This window comes from Epinephelus fuscoguttatus, linkage group LG1, assembly GCF_011397635.1.
Source record: "Epinephelus fuscoguttatus linkage group LG1, E.fuscoguttatus.final_Chr_v1".
Classification (NCBI taxonomy): domain Eukaryota; kingdom Metazoa; phylum Chordata; class Actinopteri; order Perciformes; family Serranidae; genus Epinephelus; species Epinephelus fuscoguttatus.
In genome coordinates this window covers 28,383,699-28,406,558 of record NC_064752.1, presented here as the reverse complement: position 1 = coordinate 28,406,558, position 22,860 = coordinate 28,383,699, and the positions used below count along the sequence as shown (strand labels likewise).

The window sequence follows — 22,860 nt, the reverse complement described above, 5'->3', positions numbered from 1 at the left end:
AGTTAGAGACTTTTTCAAATTTTGGTTGCAAATTTGTTAAAAATCTGTTAGAGTGAGCTCTTCTCCTTTTCCAGGATAATCCATCCACCCGACAGGCGTGGCATATCAAGATGCTGGTTAAACAGCATCATTACAACACAGGTGTTCCTTGAGATGGTCCTAAAAAAATGCCACTCTAAAATGTGTAGTTTGATCACATAACATGATCCCATAGATGTTGCAAGTTTTTGCCATTGACATGCAGACTGCAGGATTGTCCATCAGAGCTGTTGCCCATAGATTGAATGTTCATTTCACTACCATAGGACGTCTCCAGTGTCATTTCCCCAAAATTGGCAGTACATCCAACCGGATGATCAGCTTCCCTGAGACGGTTTATGACGGTTTGTGTAGAAATTCTTCGGTTGTGCAAAACAATTGTTTCATCAGCTGTTTCGGTGGCTGTTCTCACATGATCTTGCAGGTGAAGACATTGTATTTGGAGGTCCTGGGCTGGTGTGATAACATGTGGTCTGCGGTTGTGAGGCTGGTTGGATGTACTGCTAAATTAATGGAAACAACATTGGAAACGGCTTAGGGACCGTACACATGCTGCGTCTTTAACCACCTGGAAAACACAATGTCGGGCGCTGGGTCCTACTGTTGTGCCTTTTTTGTGCCAGCTTTCAATAGCGCAGCAGCAGGTCGCATCTGAGGTTACTAAGCAACCTTAACAAGCACCGTATCAAAGCCTATTTACCTGAAATCCCGAGTGCAGAGCTGAACTTCTTCCAGGTGCTATTTATAAGTCTGTGGGCATATCATCCGTGGGACTCTCTGCTCTGGCCATCCTGCACCTCCGTATTTATCTCAGACTGATATTTACAGAAAAAGGGAAAGATATCTGTTGGCTGTGATTGGTTGTTCCTCGTCACATGACATGTGGTGCACACTGCTGCGTTCCAAAAGTTGAACTCACATTATCTCAGAGCATAGCCGTCGCGCCCTGAAAAAGGGGTGCTCTGGAATGCGTATGTGCTGCTCTGGCGTCGCTCTGGCGTCTGAGTGCATCTGTTGCGTGACTACATCAAAAACAATGAATTTGAGGGCGCAAAAAAACGCAACATATGTTACAGCCCCTTACGGTTGTGAAATTCACCTCTGAAGCAGGTCACATATTTGTTGACCTGCTTCAGTGTTACTGACAGGTTTGGGGCTGAGAGCCACAGACTGGGTAGCAAAGTCAGAAAGTAAGAGTGACTAACTAACGAATTGAGTTTTATTTCTTTATTTTATTTTGTGCCTTTTCATTGAATTTGTTGACAATAAGAAATTAAATAGAATAACCCCAAACGTATCCTTTAAATGCTATCTACATACGGTCAGCTGTACAAAAACTTAACCTGAATAAAACAGTTTTAAATTTGCAGAAAAATAATTAAAATCTAAAACTTTCTGATCAAAAATCAAGTAAACAAGATTCATCCAGACATTTGATGCCAGCTTTTAGTATTTGACAGTTTACAAAGCTCCATGCTACAAAAACATTTTTGTTAGTAGAAAAAACACTCAGCATTATTTAGCATATATCCTGGATATGCTGGTCTGTTACGAGGTACACTGCATTGATTTTAATCCTCTGGGCACCTGACCAGGTTTCAGTTTCCTCCTTTAATGAACAGATTTGTTCATAATAAGTGGAGGCTTGAGCTGAATTCATTATTTGGCTGCCTTAAAGAAGCCAGCTAATGTGTTTGAAATGCTGAGGCTTGTTAAATATATTAAGTGTTTATGTGTGTGTGTGTGTGTGTGTTCAGCTGAACTGTGAGCTGGGAGGGCAGTTTGTCTCCTGGGCGGTGTACGTGTTGTCTGACAGACCCCCCCGCTCCTCACGGTGCTGGATAAAGATATTAGCTGGGCACTGTTGACACTGCATGCACACTCGTAATGGCCTCATAAATTCTGCTCATGTGAAAGGGAGAAAGGGAGTGAAAAAGGAAGGAAAGGGACTGTGGACTCATTGGCAGTCCACTCTCACCCTCTGCCTGCTCTAAACCACCCAGCATGCACCTTACCTGCAGTTAACAGATGCAGCAAATACAGGCAGCATTTGTGTTTACATTATTCTTCAGAGTCTTTATATGTATATATGTATAGTATATTTAGTTAAGTAGATATTTTTAAAGTGCTGAGGCACAACAAGACTGAAGCTTTTACACGCACAGTTCACAGTCCTTTGAATAAAATGACTTTTACTATAATGTCACTGTGATAAATACACACATGTAAGCGTCATTTTTATTGAGATTTTATGGACAAGACGACATGTTACCCCAAGTACTTTCATAAATCACTTACACTGTCACTCCTTCTTGACTTTACGAAGGTGAATATACAGTCTCTCAGAATAAGGTGTTAGGCGTCAGATGTTGACATTCTGAAAATGCCAAATTATACAAGCTTGTTTAAAGTAGCTATCTGGTTGTTAACGTGTTTGAGAGCGATTAAGAAGCAGATATAATCACTTGTGCAAAAAAATCACTAAACAGGCTAAATTAAAATAAAACAGTAAAAATACTGCATTAACAGGCCACACAGGTAGCCACGTTTGTTGATGTTTAAAGGCCCTCAAACATATTTTCTCAATCAGGCTGTTTCTACGAGTGATGGGATCCTACATGGAGACACAGTGTTCTGCCAAGGTTAGAGCAGTTTTGGTGGTTTCACTTAAGATATTTCTCTATTTGTTGTCTGGTCTGTCACTGGTTTGATGTGGCCAGGGCTGTAAAAGTGTGTTAAAGTCATAATTGCATTAACTAATAAGAGTTTAGTAATATTTGTATCAAAATCTGTTGGCATTTGTGGGGTTGTTTGCTTATAGAGAGCCAACATCCTGATGTCACCTCCAGGCTCTCCTCTGTTCCACTAGATCTGTAACCCAATAAATTCTCTCAGCCCGCATTTCTTTCAATGGCCTATCTGCAAAAAATGAGGCTTATTCCTTCCTAACCTTTGGGATTTTAACAAGGTTTGTGAAAATGATAACTTTGAGCATACAACACAGCAGTGCGGATACTTATGTCATTGTAACAAGTTTTTTTTATCCACATCTAAGTCTCTTCTCTCTTTTAAAGGGATGGTTCACTCTAAAAATTAAAAATATAATTTTTTCCTCTTACCTGTAGTGCTATTTCTCAGTCTAGATTGACGTGTCTGCCTTCTTTCTAATATAATGGAACCAGATGGCACTCAGCTTGTGCTGCTCAAAGCGCCAAAAACTACATTTAAAAAACTCAACAGCAATGTCTCTTTCCAGAAATCATGACCTAGTTATTGAAGCTAATTCACAGACCTTGTTGTGAGCAGTTTCATGTAGGAGCTATTTTCCTCTAGCATCTCTAGCTAGCTCACCTAGCACCACTCAGCTAGCTAACGTTACAGCTCAGCCAAGGAGGACACCATTAATATTTTCATCTCGTGCTGACACAAGCCTCTAGTCCATGAGTAGATGCACGCTACCCTCTGCACTGTGATACAGTTGGCAGGTGTAATTCGGTAGAAAGAAAATGCTCCAGGGATGCAGTTTTTCCTGTAGGTCGATGCGGAAGTTAGCTTTGCTCTGGTTCCTTCGTCAAAAAGCTAATGGGATTTTTTCACTGGAAATTTGATTATTGCAGAAAACAAGCTCTGTGGAAAACAAAAGTTTACAATACTTAACACAATTTGTTCAGCAAGATAATTTTCACAAATGAACACCACATCTTTAAAGCCTAAATGCAATCGCCAGAAGTAAAAACCTTACAATAGGCTATAAACAAAGTACACAACAGTCCGATGATTTAATATTGCCACAACAACGAGACTGTGTTCAGCGTGATGATGTCCTGTAGTCTCATTTAGCAGCCTGTTAGCAACCGCCTTTTTTAAGACACATTAAAAGCTTCAGATTTAAGGAGTGGGGTATTTAATGATGTATTTTGTGTCGTAGAACAAAATGTGAAATTCTCTGAAGCTTGTGTTAACCACAGACCTTATTTCAGGCATCTAACCAAAAAGCCATTGACTTTGAGATGAGGGAACCATGAATGGTAAAATGCTAACTCATTTCCTGGTTTTAGGACTCATTCCTGGGACTATAGCTCCAACATGAAACTGCTCGCAGCAAGCTCTTTGGATTATCTTGAGTAACTTGGTCATGGTTTCTGGAAAGAGACATAACTGATGAGTTTTTAAATGCACATTTTTTTGCGCTTTGAGAGAGATCAGATGTTGGAGAGAAAGCAGACATCTTTACGGCTGATATCTCCAAAGCTCTGCAACTCATACCAAAACAGTCTAGACTGTTGATCCTTATCCTTTATCCCTTTATCTTTACAGTCATGTCTGAACTAGCTGTAGCAACTCAACTCGCCTACAGACTCTTCTCCTTCTGTTGAGCTATGATTTTACATGCAGTGATCTTTGCTGTATTGGAAAAGGTGTTCTTCTAAAGTCAGCTATAAACAGAAATAAACAACAATATCAGATTGTTTTTATGACAAAATGACCCTCTTTTTCTAGATCCATGTAGCAAGCCAGATAACACTGGGTAAGGCTCTGTTTGAGAGCTGGATTTTTAGTAATTAGTGTCATTATCTTAATCGATTGATAAAACAATTTTGGGTAGATTTATGAATCTTGTGACTTACGCGTGAGGAAGAGGCAGCACCTGAATAAGTAATAGTTTAAAATGTGCTCAGTGCTGTCAGATCAGGTTGACGGTGAAATGTGACTGTCAGTGACTTTGTCTAGATTAAATGCTATAAAGGGAGGAGGCAATGTTTCTTGGGAGCACCGATGTCACTCTTGCCGTCACATGGCCAGTATTGATTGTTAGATCCAGGGGCTGTTAAGGAGCTACTTGCATCTCAATGTATCCCTTAGTAGAAGATTAATGTTTCCTCGAAATAAACAGAGTCTATCCTCCCTGTATTTCTCTTCATTATTAATGAAACTTTAAAGGGCAGTTTGCCAAACCAAACCAAACATCTGATTTTAAACACACGGCAGATCCGACATTAATAAAAACGAGCTCAAAAAGTGGCACCATTCCCACTTGACAAAAACCCCACTATTACCCACCAACATCTGGCTTTTTGTCCTTGGTGGGAAAGGTTACAATTGGCATTAATTCCTGGAATAAATTACTCTAGTAGTTATGGGTACTTATCAACTCTAGCTCAGATCAACAGTGATGGCAATGTGACACCCGTGCAGATGCACAAAGATTCGCCCCATTTCCAGTGTCACTTCTGCAGCTCTTTGTTATCTCAATCACAAATCCCGTCCATCTCTGTCAAAGCAACACTCAAACATTGTTCCAAATAAGTCATCAGTTTGAAAGAGACACTAAAATGTGAGAAATGTAAAAAAAAAAAAAAAAAAAAAAAAAAGAAAGAAAGAAAAATCGCCCATGACCCAAAACACATTTTCCCTAGGCATCATTGTAAAAGAGACATCTGTAAACTGTTGACAAGACACCTCAAACTGCAAACAAGGTAATTATGACTCTTTCTATTATGCATTTTATTTTTTGATCCATGGAGGCTTTATAGTTGTAAAATATTCCTCAAGCCAAGAAAAGCTGTTTAAAAATCCATGATGTCACCACAATATAAACTCTATGAGCGGAGTGGGAACTCTTGGGCAGGGCCAGCAGGAGAAATGCTACTGTGCATATTCAGTGGGCTGCATACCGCAGAAGTAAATCCGGAAGCTAGAAACGTCTTGTTTTGGTGTATACGCCAGGTTAGCAACTCCAGTGGAATGAATAGGCACCATCTTAGGGTCCAGTGTGTTCTTACTGTTATATCATATTGGCCAAACTGTGAAATTACAACTTCTGGGTTCGTTGCGTGATGCCATGGGGCCCAAAAAGACTTTTTCCCGTAGACTTACATTGTAAAAAAGACATCTGTAAATCAGTGGATACATGTTTTTGAGCATCACAACACCCACGTAATGACTCATTCCACTATCAGGATTTCATCCATTTGGTCCGATAACATTTCAAAATATAGAAGTGCCGCGTGATTGAATCATTTAATCCCCATTCAAGTTAGCAGTGGGCTAAACTGGAAGGTAGCCGCTTGGCCAGCGAATGTTAGCCACCAGATTTTGTTACCTTCAGTCAGAGCTAGGCTTAGAGTTTCAGTCTTGATTCTAAAATAATCTAACTGGCTGCTAGATGTAGCTTCAAGTTTACTGTACAGACATGAAAGTGGTGCAGTATCAATCTTTTTACCAACTCTTTTCTGCGTGTTTTACAATAAGTGAAAAAGTCAGATAAATTAATGTGCTTGTCCACTATATACAAATAGACACACAACACTTTAGGCAGAGGGTCAGTTCAGGTTAATCCAGTGTGGTTTTAGAGAGATGTGTGATCTGGGCTAACATTGATATGGTCATTAGACTTATTGCTTCTTTTGACAACAACCTGATGGATGTTTTAGTTTCAGTTAACAGCTGCCGCTTAAATCAACAGTGGTCAGTTGGCTGGAAGTCAAAGCCAAAAAATAAATCTCAGTTTTAGTGTGTGTATATTAATGCTGCAGAATTTCTTCATCTTAGAAAATGTTAAAACCAGGTATGTTGATAGTATCATTAAAAGAAAATGAAGAACTTCTAATCACCAATAAGAGACACTTTTGCTCCATATTTAGTTAAAATATTTCCTTACAGCACAGATAACTTAATCACATCATCCTTTGTTTTTTGTAGTGAGTCAAAGCTGTACTGAATTCCAGTGGTGTAGGGTGGTTACAATATCAGCATACATATTACCCAGCAACCATAGCATATCTGTATATGACAAAAGAAAAAAAAACATGCTGGCAATGGGTTCGCCTTTTTGAGGTAATATATAGTAAACCACAGGTGTATATCCAAGCAGGGCTGAAGACTTTTTTGTCCACCTGCCACTGTGGCTGGTGGGGCTGAACACTATAAGCCTGAAAATTAAAACAAATTGTTGGTGTAAAGTTTGACAGAGGTGAACTTACCAGACCACTGTAGCCCGCTCTTCCTCTCTGCTTGATGCTAGAGGCTTGAGGCTACATTAGCTCCCAGTATAATGCACAAATCTCTGACCAAACAGTCGCTGGTCAAGTTGCATTGTGGGTAATGTAGGCGCCAGGTCTTGGCAAGGAAGGAAGATATATGGAATAATAAAGACAACGGCTGCGTCTGGAATGCACCACTTTTCCCTTATTTGTTTATCCTATAGGGGAGTCTACTGACGTCCCTTATTAGTTGTAACCCACTCAAATGAATGTCATGAATTCGGACACTTATCACGGTAGTGGTTTGGAAGACCAGAAACATTTGCATTCCTTCAGCCTACTACCATCGTGATGGCAACTATCAGCTGATGTTAGCTTAGACAACAATATTATCTTGGCTTCCGAACAACAGAAAGCAACAGCAAATCCTGCAAGAACCAGCTAACGCAAATCCTGCTAGCTTTTTGACATCATCTTGCCTGCAAGATGAATCCTTTACAAGCTGTATTACTGTTAATGAATTTGCTGCTTCTCATAGGCGTGCCTCCACTCATTTGACAATACTGCTGTTTGGCCTTTTAGCCTGATGTACAGGGTGACGAATGGTAAGCAACATCAACTGCTGCTGCTGCTGCTAGCTGTCTACTTTTTAGTTGCTAGGTGACAGAAATTAGCAATGCATTGTGGTATAGTTTTAATATTGTAGAGAGCAAATATATTCACTGGATATCACTCTGCACTATGGGAAATAATAAGTGCCCTCGAATGTATTCTACAAAATTAAATTACAGTTCAGACATTTTGGAAAAAGTAGCTGAGCACGTGATCGCACCCTAAAACATGAATAATGATTCATTCTGGACACACCTGATAAGTCTGATTCTGCTCCATCAGTTTTTATCCTTTTTTTACAAAGGGGGGTTGGACAGTGTTATAGGAGTGTAATGCCACACCAGTGGAGTGCTCTTCTAGGTTGACATCTACAAACACATGATGTTATCATAGATGGATATGTGTATAATTTAAAACTTTTTTCATTTTTTTCTGTACATAATAAATCTAATTTTTACAGCCTCCCTTTGTCAGAGCTTATCCCATTGTGCACTTGTCAGAAAGTTCTCACAGAAGAACAAAAACAACCCTCCAGCTGTGTTTTCTTCCTCGTCATGATGTGAAGGGGATCTAAAATTAGACAGCCATGACAACAGTTTTTTCCTGCGTCCTATTGGTTCAGATGCTCAACAGTTTACAGGTTCCAGTATCGCCAAAGACAACACAGGTCAACAATACTTTCCAAGGATACACAAATGTGCATCTGTGTCTTTTCTTTTTTCGTTGCCTTTGTATTTTGTGGACGGTAATAGCTACTTAGCTTCTTTCATATTTCAGTTTGTCCTCACTGAAAACAAAAGGTGTGTTTATTACAGAAAACATCCACACACTTATTTTATTTGCAGCTAATTTGAATTAATTCACATCATTAATGAAGGTGAAGATTTAAGATTTTAGACCTAAAACCTTTATTTTCATGGGCCAGAATTCTTCTGATATAATACAAGTAAAAATAAAGTCACTAAAAGACCAAGAGTGAGTCAGAAAAGGTCAAAGTGCCACTCTTTAAAAACCTAAACCTGTGATGATGTCAAAAAGTAGGACAATGAGGCGCAGAAAATAACTGGAATTATCCTTTAAGTTCGGCGACTACGCCCTCTGTGCTCCACTTCTGCTGAAAGAGTTGAAAACAGTCACAGGAAGGAGTATATCAAGATGGAGTTCCTTTTTTAAGCCCCAGTCTTATTGTTTCACCTCAGAGCAGGAGAGAGGAGGAGACGCACTCCTTCCTCGCCTGACGCAAACAGGAGACACACAGACAGAGATGGACCTCGGGGTTCAGACTGCACATGGCTCAAAGTGTTTTTCTGATCTGTTACTAAAAACATACTTACATTGTTCAATACTGTTACTGTACACATCCAATATATCATGGCTGTATATGTGTCTGACCTGGATCTCATACATCCAAACCCTTTATGAGAGAGGTCTGTGTAGATAAAGGACAATTTATTGATTAGGTGCTGAACTGCAAATCGATAAATACACTCATTTATTTTGATTTGAAGAGGGGCACAGGGTCTGTTGTATTATAGTGCAGCACACACGCATGTTCTGAAACACTGAGAAATCGCTTCTAAAAAACAGAATAAAATGATCCTATCAAGTATTGTCTGTGTAGTCTAATATAGCTTATTGCTCTGTCCCAATAGAGCTCCACTGTATGGCCAAAAAAAACCCATTAAAAACACAGCTCCTTTATTACGATGAACATGGACATTGTAATTTATTTTTTCAAATCCACAAAACATTGTCTTGTTGCAATAAGTATTAATTAGAGCACCAGTTGTATAGAAAATAGTCCCCAACAAATTTACTCCTGTTTGGATAACGTTAGCTAAAAACTACAGCACTCATCTGTTTTAGGGAGTTGCTAAGTCTTTTTTTGAAATTACAGTGTATATGTTTTGTGATTCATGTCTTAAGATTTACATCTTCCATCATCTTCCAACCTGTTCTCATTTCCAAGGCATCAAATATCCCTCAGCATGTGATATCGATGACAAAGGTACCCCAGGCATCTTCATGAGACGCATTAGGCTTTCAACTCTGGACGCAGAAGCCGGCATGAAGTGCGCCAATTTTCGATTTTTTTTTGTTGAGCTATGGGTCTGTTACACTCAACATGCCGTGGCCCCAAACTCTGCGGCCAGCTCACGATCTGCAGGGATAGTTTTAGCTTCTGGTCCATTTTTTACACAAGCTGCAAGTGAATCTGGCAGGAAAACACACTGATAATAATTATAAACAATAGAAATTATATATTTGATCTGATTGTGATAAATTGAAAAATATGAACCCCATGCTTCCACATATTTGTCAGGTGTGTCCAAAGAGAGTGCGAGAGAGACGAATGGACACACACGTCACACACATAAGCAGACAGAGACAAAACTCACATGTTGCTTGCCAACTGGTGCAGAGATGCGCTTCTGGTTTGAATGACCAGGCAACTGCTGACGGGTGGGTGAGTGAGAGTTATCATATTGGGGTGCCTCTGTGTCCAGTGTGAACATGGAATAACTTTAAGATAAATCCACCTGCGGCAATACTTTATGCTAAAGGCAACTGATGTGACAACACATTCTCACCGCAACCTCGTCACATGTTGACGTTTTGGTCATGGATTTCCACATCCACTTATGACGTGTAAGGTACCCTGGGTTGGTTGTTGACGTTCTAGGATACTGTGTCAAATTCTGCCTGTTACATGCATTGTCTTCTTTCAAAATACACTTCCATTTTCACAGGAAATTTAATGTTTACATACTGTCTCTTTCAAAATAAACGCACTACGTCAGTACAACACTGCAAATTGATGTTTTTTTATCCTTCGACAACAAACACACATGGTTGGGTTTAGGCAAAAAAACCACGTGGTTAAGTTTAGAAAAAAAGAACAGCGTTTGGCTTTAGAATTAGAACACCGCTCTCTCGGATGAAAGTTGGTCTTTGTTGGACCCAACCACCACCCCTCCCACTCAGACTTTTGTTGCCTTAACTTTCGTTTCCCTTCTGTTGCCGCTGGGCGCAATCACACTATAACGGCGACTGACCACGTAACATACCAATATTAAAGGACATCTTTTTTCATTGGTTTCTGACACTTGAAGTCACAGCCCAAGCCCCGGGTTACAGCAACTTCAGAGTAAGACCAGGCTTGACGTGACATAGTATATAAAGTGCGGGGAAAGCCTGTGTAGGGCGGAATGGAGGGGAGGTGAATTGGTCAAACAGGACTGGACTTTCATCCAGGAGACTGCAGTTTGTGTTCCATGTGAAACCAAAGTCACAGGTGTTTTTAATGTAACATTTTCATAACACACGTACTTATTTTAACCTAAAACATGATCTTTTTCTAAACCTAACCAAGTAGTTTTGTTGTCTAGACCTAACTTTGACTGTAGTATTGAAGGGGAAACTATGTAGTGTAAGATTTAATCATTAATCAGGTAAATGTTTTATATTGCATAAGTTGATTAAGGTTGAAGTTCATATAATAATGTTTTTTATGTATCCATGTATGGCAAAACACTTTTACACAAGTTTATGTATTCATATATTGAGAACACACACACATACCATACCATGTACTGCCTGGAAGTGTTTTATATTGCATGAAGGCACAGGGGACCTTATAGAAATAGTCCCCAAGTTCCATATGTTTTTTAAAAATAGCGTGAAACCGAGTTCAAACCTAATGGTGGGAGAGTTGGGGGATTTCCAGGCCGAGGGAAAAAGATTACACCATTAAGATATGTCCGGGCATGATCGGACATGTCTAGACAAAGGCAAAAAGGCCTGCCACCAATAGCTTTGGGCTCAGGTAGGAAGGGCTAAAAGGAAGAGGGTGGAGATTACCTCCAATCTTCACCAACATAAAAGGGAGAGCTCAGAAAGTGAAGCTTCAGTCTTGCTCCGGAGTCTGACTCATGAGTTGTATGTGTTAAAGCTTGTGAACACATTAAACTCAATTGTGCCAGATTCAACTGGTCTCCAGTGTTTCTCTGAGTACCAGCCAACCGAACCTAAGATATTAAACTGACACAGAGGACGATTTGAAGAGAAGGTGAGGACGAGGTCGGGAGCCATCTGGCCCAATTCCAGGCACCGATTTTCGCTTCATCAACGACTGCATTGTTTGTTCTCGTTTTTAAATTTGTTTTTTTTTTTGTTTTTTTTTGACGATATCAACATATTCCCTGACATACCCTTTAATCCAATCGTGTGTGTTGTGTGTGAGGATATCCCAAAACATGTTTTCAAACTGGCCATGTTTGTCAGAGGATCTGTCATTATTCTCTCACGCTGCAGGCTGCAGAGCTCACCTTCCTCCCCTTTATTGACTCAATATGAAAAGACAATTATCGCGCCAACAAAAGGGTGGTCAAAGGTGCAGCCACATAATGTTTAGCAATGAGCCCAACACTCGGTTAGTGACAGTACTGTTTATAGTCTCAAGAGCAGCACACTGAAAGAAAATAGCACTCTGGTACCTCACTGTTTAAGCTAATTAGGAGAGTTAGTGTGTTAATTTTTGTCTCAGGTTTCGCACTGGGTCATGTATGAACAGAGAGGGGCAGAATGAACAGACAAAATATTTACAGTCATATGCTGTCTGTAGGCAACCCTGATGTGCCTAGATTTCCTCATGTAGCTAAGGATTGATATTTGACCTTAAAGTGTGATGCAGGAGAATATAAGCAGAGACTGTTGTGTTGTACAGACTCATCAGCATAGACAACCTCTGCATGCTGTCTGGGAAAGCTTCATTGTACTGCTGGCCAGGATTAACCTCTCTCAGAGCCATTTCTAACATACAGTATGAAACACTGAGATTACATCTAATCATGTTTCATGATCTGAAAAAGGGGTAATTGTTAGTCATAAGGTCCCTTTTTCTCTTCCTGCTGCTGCACTGATCCTCCCTCAGAGCCACTCCCCACTGTAACGCTCCTGTTTGTTGCTTCTGAACCTGCGACACACAGCAGATATTTTTTATTGTAATAAATCTCCACCAGCTGACCACAATTCAAGAGTAAAAATAGCTTCCCTTACTTCACCCCAGTGAGTCAGAGTTAATGCACAGAGGGGTTAAATGTGAGCATGATGTCGATAAACTGCTAAGGATGTGAAGCTGGGCTGTGCAGGAAACAGGGAGTGCAGTTTCCTGTTATGTAGAAAAGAGCCTGTTGTGAACCGATCACACAGGGAGACCGGGCTGGTTCATCAATGACCGAGAGCTGATTTAAGATCACACATGCTGAGGTGTACCAAATACCTGCCCTTTGATGTGTCTTAATAATATTAAAGGTGTTGCGATGAGAGGAGATATCCACTTGATTAAAGTTTCACTTGCACCCAGTAAGAAAGCCACTACCACACATTGGCTTAATGTAAACGCTCCATAACAGGAAAAAATGTCCAAGACATTTTAGTCATGAAAAGTCAGTGATAATGCATTTAGGAATAAGTGAAACAATTATATGAGACATGACAATAACTACATGAATGCCCAACTAGAAGATACTTGTTGAAACATTTCCAGAAAACCGATCCTTGCGGGGCTACTTTGAATTTTTTAGTTTGTGTATTTTATTTAATTATTTTTTTGTCAGTGTTGTTGTGCTGTTTTGTGTTAAGCTCTGTGAAAACTCAATAAAAAGTAAATGAGAAGAAAAACAACATTATTTTGATACCACTTTTCTAATAAGGCTCCCACTATAAAAGGTTTATAAGTTTGAACTAACGGCTTTGTTCATAGTTAACAAATAATTTACTGATGCTTTATTTATCAGTCATAATCTGTTAATAAGAAAAACTTCTTGGTTGCCAGGTTGTGAAAACCCTTTACTCTGTATTTACCCTTTCTATTTGGTAACAATGCTGTAGTAAATGTTGGTAATTCATTAATAAAAGCATCATTAAGTCATTATGAAATTATTTTCAGTCCATCAAGTCTGTCATCGTAAATGTTGGTCAAACACACTTTCCACAACCTGGCAACCCGAAAGCTGTTTCTATTAAAGACCAACCTATAAAGCATTAGTAAACAATTTATCTACAAATAATAAAGTTAAAATGAGTTAGAATTAATCACTCAATGCTTTTATTGTCATTGCACAGCTGTACAACGAAATGAGGTGTATCCAGTGGATACACACAGAAATTCACAGACAAGCAGACAAATTAAAAACTTAATACATCAGTGGTAGCATCATTTATATTATTCTATGCAGTCTGGCCTATGATCTGGAAAAGTTCTTATTGACATGTTTTTTTCATACATTTGGGGTAAAGTCGGTCCTTTAACTCACTTTACCACTGTCTCAACATCCATCTCACATCCTCTGCAGCTTTAACATTTCCCTTTTGCTGCATATTAAAATACTAATCAGCCTTCAGCTGTAGGCTGATGTCAACATTTTCAACACTTGGCTGGCCCTGCTGCTGCTGTACCTCAGATCCTGGTCTCGTGTGGTGTAATGCTGAGCGGATCGAGCTGTTTTTTTTTTTTCTCCATTTGGTTTCCAGTCGCGTCCTGCGCGCTGTAGGACGCACAAACGATCAGCTGAGCAGCGTTTTCCCTCTCAGAGGAAGGTTAGACAGAGCTGTTGTTCAGTCACTCAGTCACTCAGTCCCTCTCTCTGTATGTTTGCACACTTCATCTGAGTTCCGCTCCGTTTTTACACGTTATTCAACATTTTGTGAACCGAAGCTGCTCCCGTGGACGAGATGTTGGAGACGGTCGCTTCGCAAAAATGAACACAGGTGAGATTTTTACTTGAAGGGACAAGGGGGTTTGAACCAAAGCCTGTTATCCACTGTGTTCTCGGTATTTAATATATTGTGAGCACTTGAGTAATGAGCATTTAGTTGTGTGTTTTCCTATATTTTACTTTTTTGTACATTCCTGTGAATAGATGGTGAATCCAGCGGTAGCGACAGGATGTGTTAACAAACCAAAGTGTGTTTAACGCAATGTTAGGGCAGTGTGATGTTGGTCAATCATTCACTTTATACCTTTCTGACAGAAAAAAAGGAGCTTTTAGCGTGATTTAGCTCCAATAGAGCTCATTTGGTGTAAAAACTCAAATAAACATTGCAGTCATACACAGATCTAAACAACTTAAAATATATTTTCTAGTTTTGGGAGTAAATACTCAAATATTATGCCTTATTTCCTTAGCTCAGGTCTTTCACTTAAAGTAGACATATGAGTTAAACGTATTATAAAATATCCATTACTATAGGTGTGATTTTTGGGGGGGGGGGCACAGGGGGCATGTCCCCTTCAATAATTACAACATGAGCATTAAAACATGAAAATAGCAAAGGATCAGCACTTTTACTTTGACAAACTTAAAGATGCAAAAAAGGCACAAATCAGCGCATAACAATTTACCAGAATGCAGAAAATTTAGTGTTTGATACTCCAAATTTTCCCAAACCCCGTTTAATTCGTGAAATCTACGCCCTTGCATGAATTAGGCTACAGGTGTTGCCCTTTTGTCACTGTATATACAGTAAAGTCTTTTTCTCAAAGCAGTAAATGCAGCCTGAGAGGGGTTTCTCTCACTTGAATCACAGGAAGTGAGTCAGGGAAATCCCTTAGATTTTTTGGTGTTCTTTCTCAAAGGATGTAGAATTACTCATTTAAGTCCATTATTATGTCTTTTGATAACCAAATTTTTAGTTTGAGTAGCTCTGTCTGGAAAGTTTGAGGAAATCTTCCAGCTGACCTACGCTTGGTAGGTAGGTCTTTGATACTATACTATACTATACTATGTGCAGTTTGTGAGGAAAATTGTTTAAAAAAATAATCATCTAAATGTGATGTTTACATGCACACTAATGTTTTTATAATGTGTGAAGTCAGTGAGCAGTTCTAGGTCACAGGGACACAATACAAATGACCTGTATGCTATTTTAAAGCGCGTAATCTTACAGTTTCCTTTTCCTGTTGTTCTTTCAGACTGCACCAAGCCTTCTGTTGCTCCAAAGCCAAGATTTGTTTGTCACGCCAGCCTGAGGCTGCCCTCCCCTCTAATGTCTACAGCCAGGGGTCCCAAACCTTCTATAGCCCCAAAACCTAAAGTCACACCACAGCTTAATGGCAACCAGGGAGAATGCATCAATGGAAGCCTGCTAACTTCAGATGGCGAGGTTGACGAGGAGCACGAGACAGAGAACGGTTTAGACAAAGTGGCTGCAGACAGGTTGGCAACGGAGAAAGATTTCAACGCCTACATCCTCAAATCACCACAAAAAGATGTTCCGGGGGTGGAGGATGGAGAGGAGGAAAAGGAAGAGGAAGAAGACGTGATTCAGAAGATGGATGAGGACTGGAGGTTAACTGACAGCGCTCTAACAGAGGAGGTAGACTCCCTGGAAACACTTTGGGTTAGTGATGCTGGACTTACAGTTGACTCAGAGGATGTGGTGGAGATGGTTGACACAGATGTGACGGAGGACATGGATGCCGAAGGTTGCGACGCAGGCGAGGCGCTGGCTGACACAGATGGCATCTCAGTGGGGAACATTTCTGTTAATAGCATTGATGAAGAGGCAGGCTGCTATTCCTCTAAAAGTGGAGACATGAGGGAGAGGCAGCTCCAGATTAAGGAGGATGAAGCAGGTGACTGTACAGCAGATGATTTAACGGAGTCTCTCACAGATGAGCCTGGTCTCTTGAGCAATGAAAACATGAAGGACACTGATACACAGGTTTTACTAACAGATGTAGGGGAGAAAGAAGAGGAGCCTGCTCCTGATTGTGGCATCACTTGTAACATCCTGAAGTTTAGATGTGGCCATAAAATGAAGGAAAAGGGCGAAAACCTGCAGAACTTTCATGACTTGATCCCTGAAGAGCAAAAACATGTCTGTAACACAACTGAGGAAGACGATGATCCAACTCACGAGCCTTATTACATCTCTTCAGAGGACATTATTAACAGAGAGATGATGCTAAGGAATAACAAAGCTCACGGACTACCACCCAGTCCACTTTCGTCTGTGAATCACAGTGGAGCATCAGCTGGGAAATCTGAGGGAACAGCAGAAAATGGACAAACAGAGTGTGTGTCCTCTGAGGATTATGTGGATGTTAGTAAGAGTCTTCAGTACTGTAGCTACAACAGTGATGAAAACAAGGTGAGAACCTCTCAGAAAAGGACCGTAGAACCTAAAGCTCGGACAGCAGAGGCCTTGCTCGATCATGTGGACTGTCAACCGAGATTCAGATTGGTGTCCATCTCAGTGCCGACGGACACCGACACCTCGCTGACATCTTCTTTCTCTGAAAGCCAGCTGATTTCCCCGAGTGACTCTGTCTTTGAGGAAGACCTAGAGGGTCACATAGTGCCGTTTCTGGATGACACTACTGACACAGAGCAGGACATCAGTGATGAACATGTGTACGAGGAACCAGGGCACAGCTCAGAGGGCGAAAATGTTTTTCCCTTCCATAAGAGGACAACAGACATGCGCTCCCACTCACTGTCACACCGCAATAATAATAATGTGGCTGAGATGGGAGGGAAGTTTGTTCAGAGGCCCTACATGAGTGGGTTTGGACAACCTGCGCTGAGCAGCAGCCCCATGTTGAGCTCAATGCGGCCCAAGAGCTACAGCAAACCCCACTATCTGTCCCTGTATCCCCGCTCCCTCTCCATGGAGGGACAGGACATGCCTCTGGGTGTCTACAGCTACAGGGAAGGATCCCCAAGACAGGGAGGTGCTATTTGTTCATCTGGAAGCTTCTCACGGTGCTCACCTCTGTCGTCCAGCGGAATGTCCACTCCGACATCTGTAGTGGACATCCCTCCTCCCTTTGAGCTGGCCTACATCACCAAGAGACCCATCACAAAGAGTTCCCCCTCACTCCTCATCGAAGGAGACTCATCGGAGAAAGACAGGAAAAAGAAATCCTCCATTAAGCGTTTCCTGATGCTTAAATTTAGGCGGAAAACAGAGAGCAAACCTGTAGTGGATGTTAATCCGTCCTTGTTCAAGCCCTCACCAGAGTCCAACCACCACGCGCCCAGCAGACTACTGGATCTAGATAGACGCAGCATCAGTAGCTCTCCACACCTCAACACACGCTCCACTTGTAAACCTGTTCCATCCGAGCCGACCCCCACCTTCTTGCTCTACCAGGAAAGCAAAAGAAAAGGGAGCTCTGTGGCCTTTCTCAATCGCAGCGTCGTCCGGGTGGAGTCTTTTGAGGACCGCTCCCGCGTGCCTTTCACACCCCTTCCCCTGACCAAGCCTCGCTCCATCTCCTTCCCCAACACGGATACCTCAGACTATGAGAATGTTCCCGCCATCAGCTCGGATTACGAGAACCTTCAGGTCCCACAGCGGAGGCCCATCCGACAGCCGCCATATACAGACTTCTTTGACCGTCCCAGTCGGGTACTGTCCTCTGCCAATGAGACTGATGGTTACGTCGACATGAGCAGCCTCCCTGGGTTCAAGAGTAAAACTCAGTCACCTGAACAGGAAACGGAAAGGTACGTAAATGAGACAACAAGTGTCCACAGCCATGTGAGGTTGTACTTGAACTACATGCTAACCTGCTGTTCAGGAACACATCTCTGTCCCCAGGGTCCTATGTTTCAAAGTTCAATATTCTGTTAACGCACATTACCCCTTTGTGTTCTGGTTGACCTTTGACCAGTTGCATATGTCTCTCACCTAATGCCACTTTCAGGTCACTTTATAGTTCTAAGATAGCTTTGGTTTGCTCTCACGCATTAATGTCAAGACATAATAGACTGAGAAATAAGTTAAAATTTATGAATAACAATGTGTATAGAGGTTTCCAAATCTTTTTTTTTCTGACCTTAAATTGGGTGGAGAGATAGTAGATGAACTTATGTTAGCAGACCCTATTTTTATATATATATATATATATATATATATATATATATATTTTTTTTTTTTTTTTTTTCCTTCTCCTTTTTCATCTGTTTTTTTTTCTCCTGTCTTTAGAGTTCAAATGTGTCGGGGAGTTGTTCATTATACAGACAAGTTACTATTATCTAGACTAAGACCTGAGCCTGTGCAATTTTATGGCTCTCAGTGCCATAATTATAGTCCCCTAACCTTACATCGAGCCCTTTTAACATTTAATCAGTAGTGGTAATAGCAGCTGTAGATATCAACAATTGCTTTCTCTCAAGTCAACGAATCCAAAATGCAGTTTTTACTAGTAGCAATTCTAATCAAAGATATCAACAGTTCATTTCTCAGCAGTCAAAATGTTGATTCTTGTTATCAACAACTGATTTATTACTAGTGAATATGTTAATTGTATATACCTATAATGTAATTACAACCAATTAACTTTTACTATTGACTTCTATTCAAACTTAATTGAAGATATTTGTATTATAATTATCATAGTGCATGCAAATAGGGTCGTGTTTACTGTGATCACGAGAAGAGTCCATTTAAACATCCTCTTCATGTGGTATTTACAACCTCATAAGTGGAAATTTTGTGAAAGCTCCAAGTTCACGAGTTGTGACGTGTTTGCTGACCTTTTCAGAAATGGTGCAGCCCATGGACTCTAATTTTTTGACAGACTCTAGGTTAATATATTGTAATTTCAGCCATGTAGCATTGTTCTTAATAACTTATAATATGTCTGAGGAAAATGTTGATATTCCCAGTGGCCTCATCTTTTTCCTCTGACACTTTGCCTCTGCATTATTTGCATTATGTGACTTGCTCGTTAGCTTGCTAATTTGTTAGCCTTGATGCCTTCTAGATGTCGACAGTAACGATGCTACCATTGCCTAGTAGCCGTGCTCTCATGACTCAACCACTTGAATACCGAGCATGTCATGTACATGGCTTCCCAGGTTGTGTCTACAAGCTCACAAGTTGCATTTAAACGCAGCATCAGGTGTTACAATTCCAAGTCGATGTATCCATAATGTTTCTCTGAGTACTTGCAGTTATAATCGATGATATCTACAACTCAGTTTTCACTAGTCAAAATATTATTTCTTGCTAACCTAACTCATGTCATATTAAGTGAATACAGATCTTGGGAACATCTTTCTCAGAGTCCCATTACATATGTAGAGCTGGAGAACATGGGAATAACCCCTGCTGGGTAATAAGCAGTTTTACTGTTTATCGTATTCATCATAGTTTAGCATGTTAACATGCTAACATTTGCAGCTGTTTGGTTGTAAATCAAAGGAGTGGACAATATGAAATTTTGTTCTGATGATGGTGCTAGAGAAAAAGTCCAAGAATCACCAAAGTCATTGGGATTCATCCTCTGGGGCACATGGACGTCTGTACAAAATGTCATGGCAATCCATATACAGTAGGTGTTGAGATATTTCAGTTTGCACCACAGTAATGGACTGGCCCTGTGTGGAGCCATGCCCCTAAAACTTTTTATCTGTGTCCAGGATGTGTGTTCATGTAGATTGATGCAGCTGGACATGATATTCGTGATCGTTGCCATCTTTTACACCGAGCACAAGTCTTTTTTATTACTGCTTGGCCACTGTGTGGGTTTAACTATGCCCCTGGGGAGCAGGATTTATAACTATTTATTATGTTGAGTCCCCTGATGCTGCGATCGCACAGACATGGAAGTGGTGATCAGTTGTAGGGAGGACAGTGCAGTAGCTTCTCTCTTGATGTGTCTGTGTGTTGTTGGGGCATGTTAAGTAGTAGAGGAGGAAATGCTTGAGGTGGTGTTGGAGGTGGTCTCTTCAGATTTAAGTGAAAACAAGCTGGTTTCATTCATAAATCATCTTTTTAAGGATGTAAAAAACATCCCCTGTGTTGATGCTGCAGGTAGATCCTCTCACCTCCCTGCTTTGGTGTTATTTGTTGGTATGATCAGCCATGCTGCGCTGACATTAACCCATCCCCCCCTGCATTTCTGTTAGCTGTGCCCATATCATACAGGCCGCTCAGGATGATTAATAGTCAGAGCATTTTGGAGCCATCGCTCTTCTCCAGCTAGTCAGGAACAACAGGCCGAGATAAGATCTCAGTATGTTCTGTAGTCAGCAGTTGTTCACTGCAGTGCTTCCCTCTCATCATGTTTACCATCGCAGTCGTGTGTGCAAAAAAATCTGTACAACAGAGGCTCTAAAATACTGTGAGGACAGAAATTTGATATTGATATTCACTCTTTTGTATTTCCTGAAGTATTTAAACAGACGTAGTACACAAAGACAAAAATATGTACTGTAAAACTTCAGTTATAGCCCAGGCTATTATTTGCTTAAATCACTGAAATCATCAGGCCTATATTTGGGACAGGCCTTTACTTCCTTTCACATAAAATTGTTGCTCAGCAAAGGTCGGGAAATACGGACAAATTGTTTGTTTAAACCAGTATCAATATTAATTGTTTAAAAATTAGGCTTCAGATAATATATCAATTATGAATCCTTTTAAAACAATACTCACACCTTGGATCTAATTGAGACAGGTATTTATCCATCAAAATGTGTACCCACACCAGGCTAGTAAAAGAGGCTGGGTGTTTAACTGAGTCTAGGCTTTTAATTGAAGTTTTACGGTAAATGTATCCTCTTCTGTTTTTAAGTTTGAGAAGTGTTTTGGCATGCTTTTTGTATGTGCATGTTAATTTATATCTTATTTTATTCCATTATTAGAAAAGTATGTGGATTTTTTTTTTTTAATCTAGCATATTTAGTTTAAATCATACTTAAGTGATATTACTGTACAGTGTAATTTGCATGTTCTTTTACATATAAATAGGTAAATATCAGCCTGCGCAGACCTGCTGGGTTCACAATGAACATATTTGAACTGGCAGTATTCAGATTTTAGATATTTGTTTGTAGTTTGTAAAAGGTTTTGACTACTTGAAACCATTTAATTAGAGAGTAGGAGTTTGTGTTCACTTTTACTTAAGGCATTGTGTAAATGTGTGTATGAGTAGAGCTGAAACAATTAAGTGATCGACAGGAAAATAATTGGCAACATTATGAAGACTGATTAATAATTTCACTTTCAAGCACTCGTTTCTCCATTGGGAAGATGGTTGGCTTTTCTGTGTTCTATATTATCATTCTAATCAAGCAATTTGATTATGCTAAAGTAAATTGTGATGATTTTTTTCACTCATTTAAGATATTTTATAGAAAAAATGATTAAGAATAACTTTTTGTTATAGTTGCTGAAACTATCACTATATTCACACAGCAGTACATGAGACAGATGATCTGTACAAAAAATCACGTCACTCTGCCTCCTTATATTGCTTATAATAGACTTGTTGCACGTGAATAAAAACAACCAGTCAGAGCAGAGGAGTCTCTAAAGCAGCTGTCAATCATTTCAATCATGGCTCATGAACTTCAGTCAAACTGTCAAACTAGGCAGCACTGATCAAATATGAATCAAGATTCTGTTACTGCAGTACCTATCTCTCACCTTAAATGTTTCCACAAACACATTTTACTGTAATGTTGCGCTGTAAAATGAGAAAAGTCATCCAGCCGGTGGGCAGTGCTTGGTGCTTAGGTCAGCTGTTTCCAACATGGCAGCCGGGTCACAAAGTCATTTTCAAACTCATTCTCATTTTACAGCTAAACAGTACACTTAAACAGTGGTTCCCAACTGGTTCACCCACGGGGTCCAAATATCTCCTTAGTCATTCGTTCAAGGGCCACACAATCAAATATATTCCGCGTCATGCTTGTGTCATACTTGTGTTTGGCCACGTCTCAAGCTAGTTTGCTGTCACTGTTAAGTAGCTATTTGTCATTCGCTCAATCTACAGCAGAAAAAAGCACTTCAAAATAAAACCTCTGTGTTGGAAATTCACTGTACATAAAAATAAAGTGTGTTTTTTACAAAGTTGATACATTCGCAAGTCACTTGCAGTCCATTCAGAATGGACCCACAACCCACTTTCGGACCATGACCCACAAGTTGGGAACCACCCCACTAAAATATGTTTATGAAAATAGCTGAGGCAAGAAACTGGTGAGATCGGTTGTTTTTGTTGCACTGCTGTAGACTTGAATGCTACTAGAAGCAGTAAAAGAGGAGAGGGTACATATCTGTCTCATAAAATACTTTCAGATTATAGTGACACTTTGAGCAAATATAACACAAAGTTATTTTCATAAAAGTCACCAACTATAGCTTTAAATGATTAACCAAGAAAATAAATTGAATCTATAATGAAAATAGTGATTAGTTGGAG

The 22,860-nt window shown here is 40.1% G+C and overlaps 1 protein-coding gene across 3 annotated transcripts in view; it reads left to right on the top strand.

The window, feature by feature from the left end:
- Positions 1 to 14,173: 14,173 nt before the first annotated feature.
- Positions 14,174 to 22,860, top strand: part of LOC125893456 (FYVE, RhoGEF and PH domain-containing protein 5-like) — a 31,547-nt gene continuing 22,860 nt past the window's right edge. For all 3 annotated transcript variants that reach the window (XM_049584165.1, XM_049584173.1, XM_049584161.1), the window contains exons 1-2: positions 14,174 to 14,405; positions 15,610 to 18,151. In XM_049584165.1, the coding sequence (XP_049440122.1) occupies positions 14,396 to 14,405; positions 15,610 to 18,151 (2,552 nt within the window). In that variant the 5' untranslated portion in view covers positions 14,174 to 14,395. The remainder of the gene's footprint in view (positions 14,406 to 15,609; positions 18,152 to 22,860) is intronic.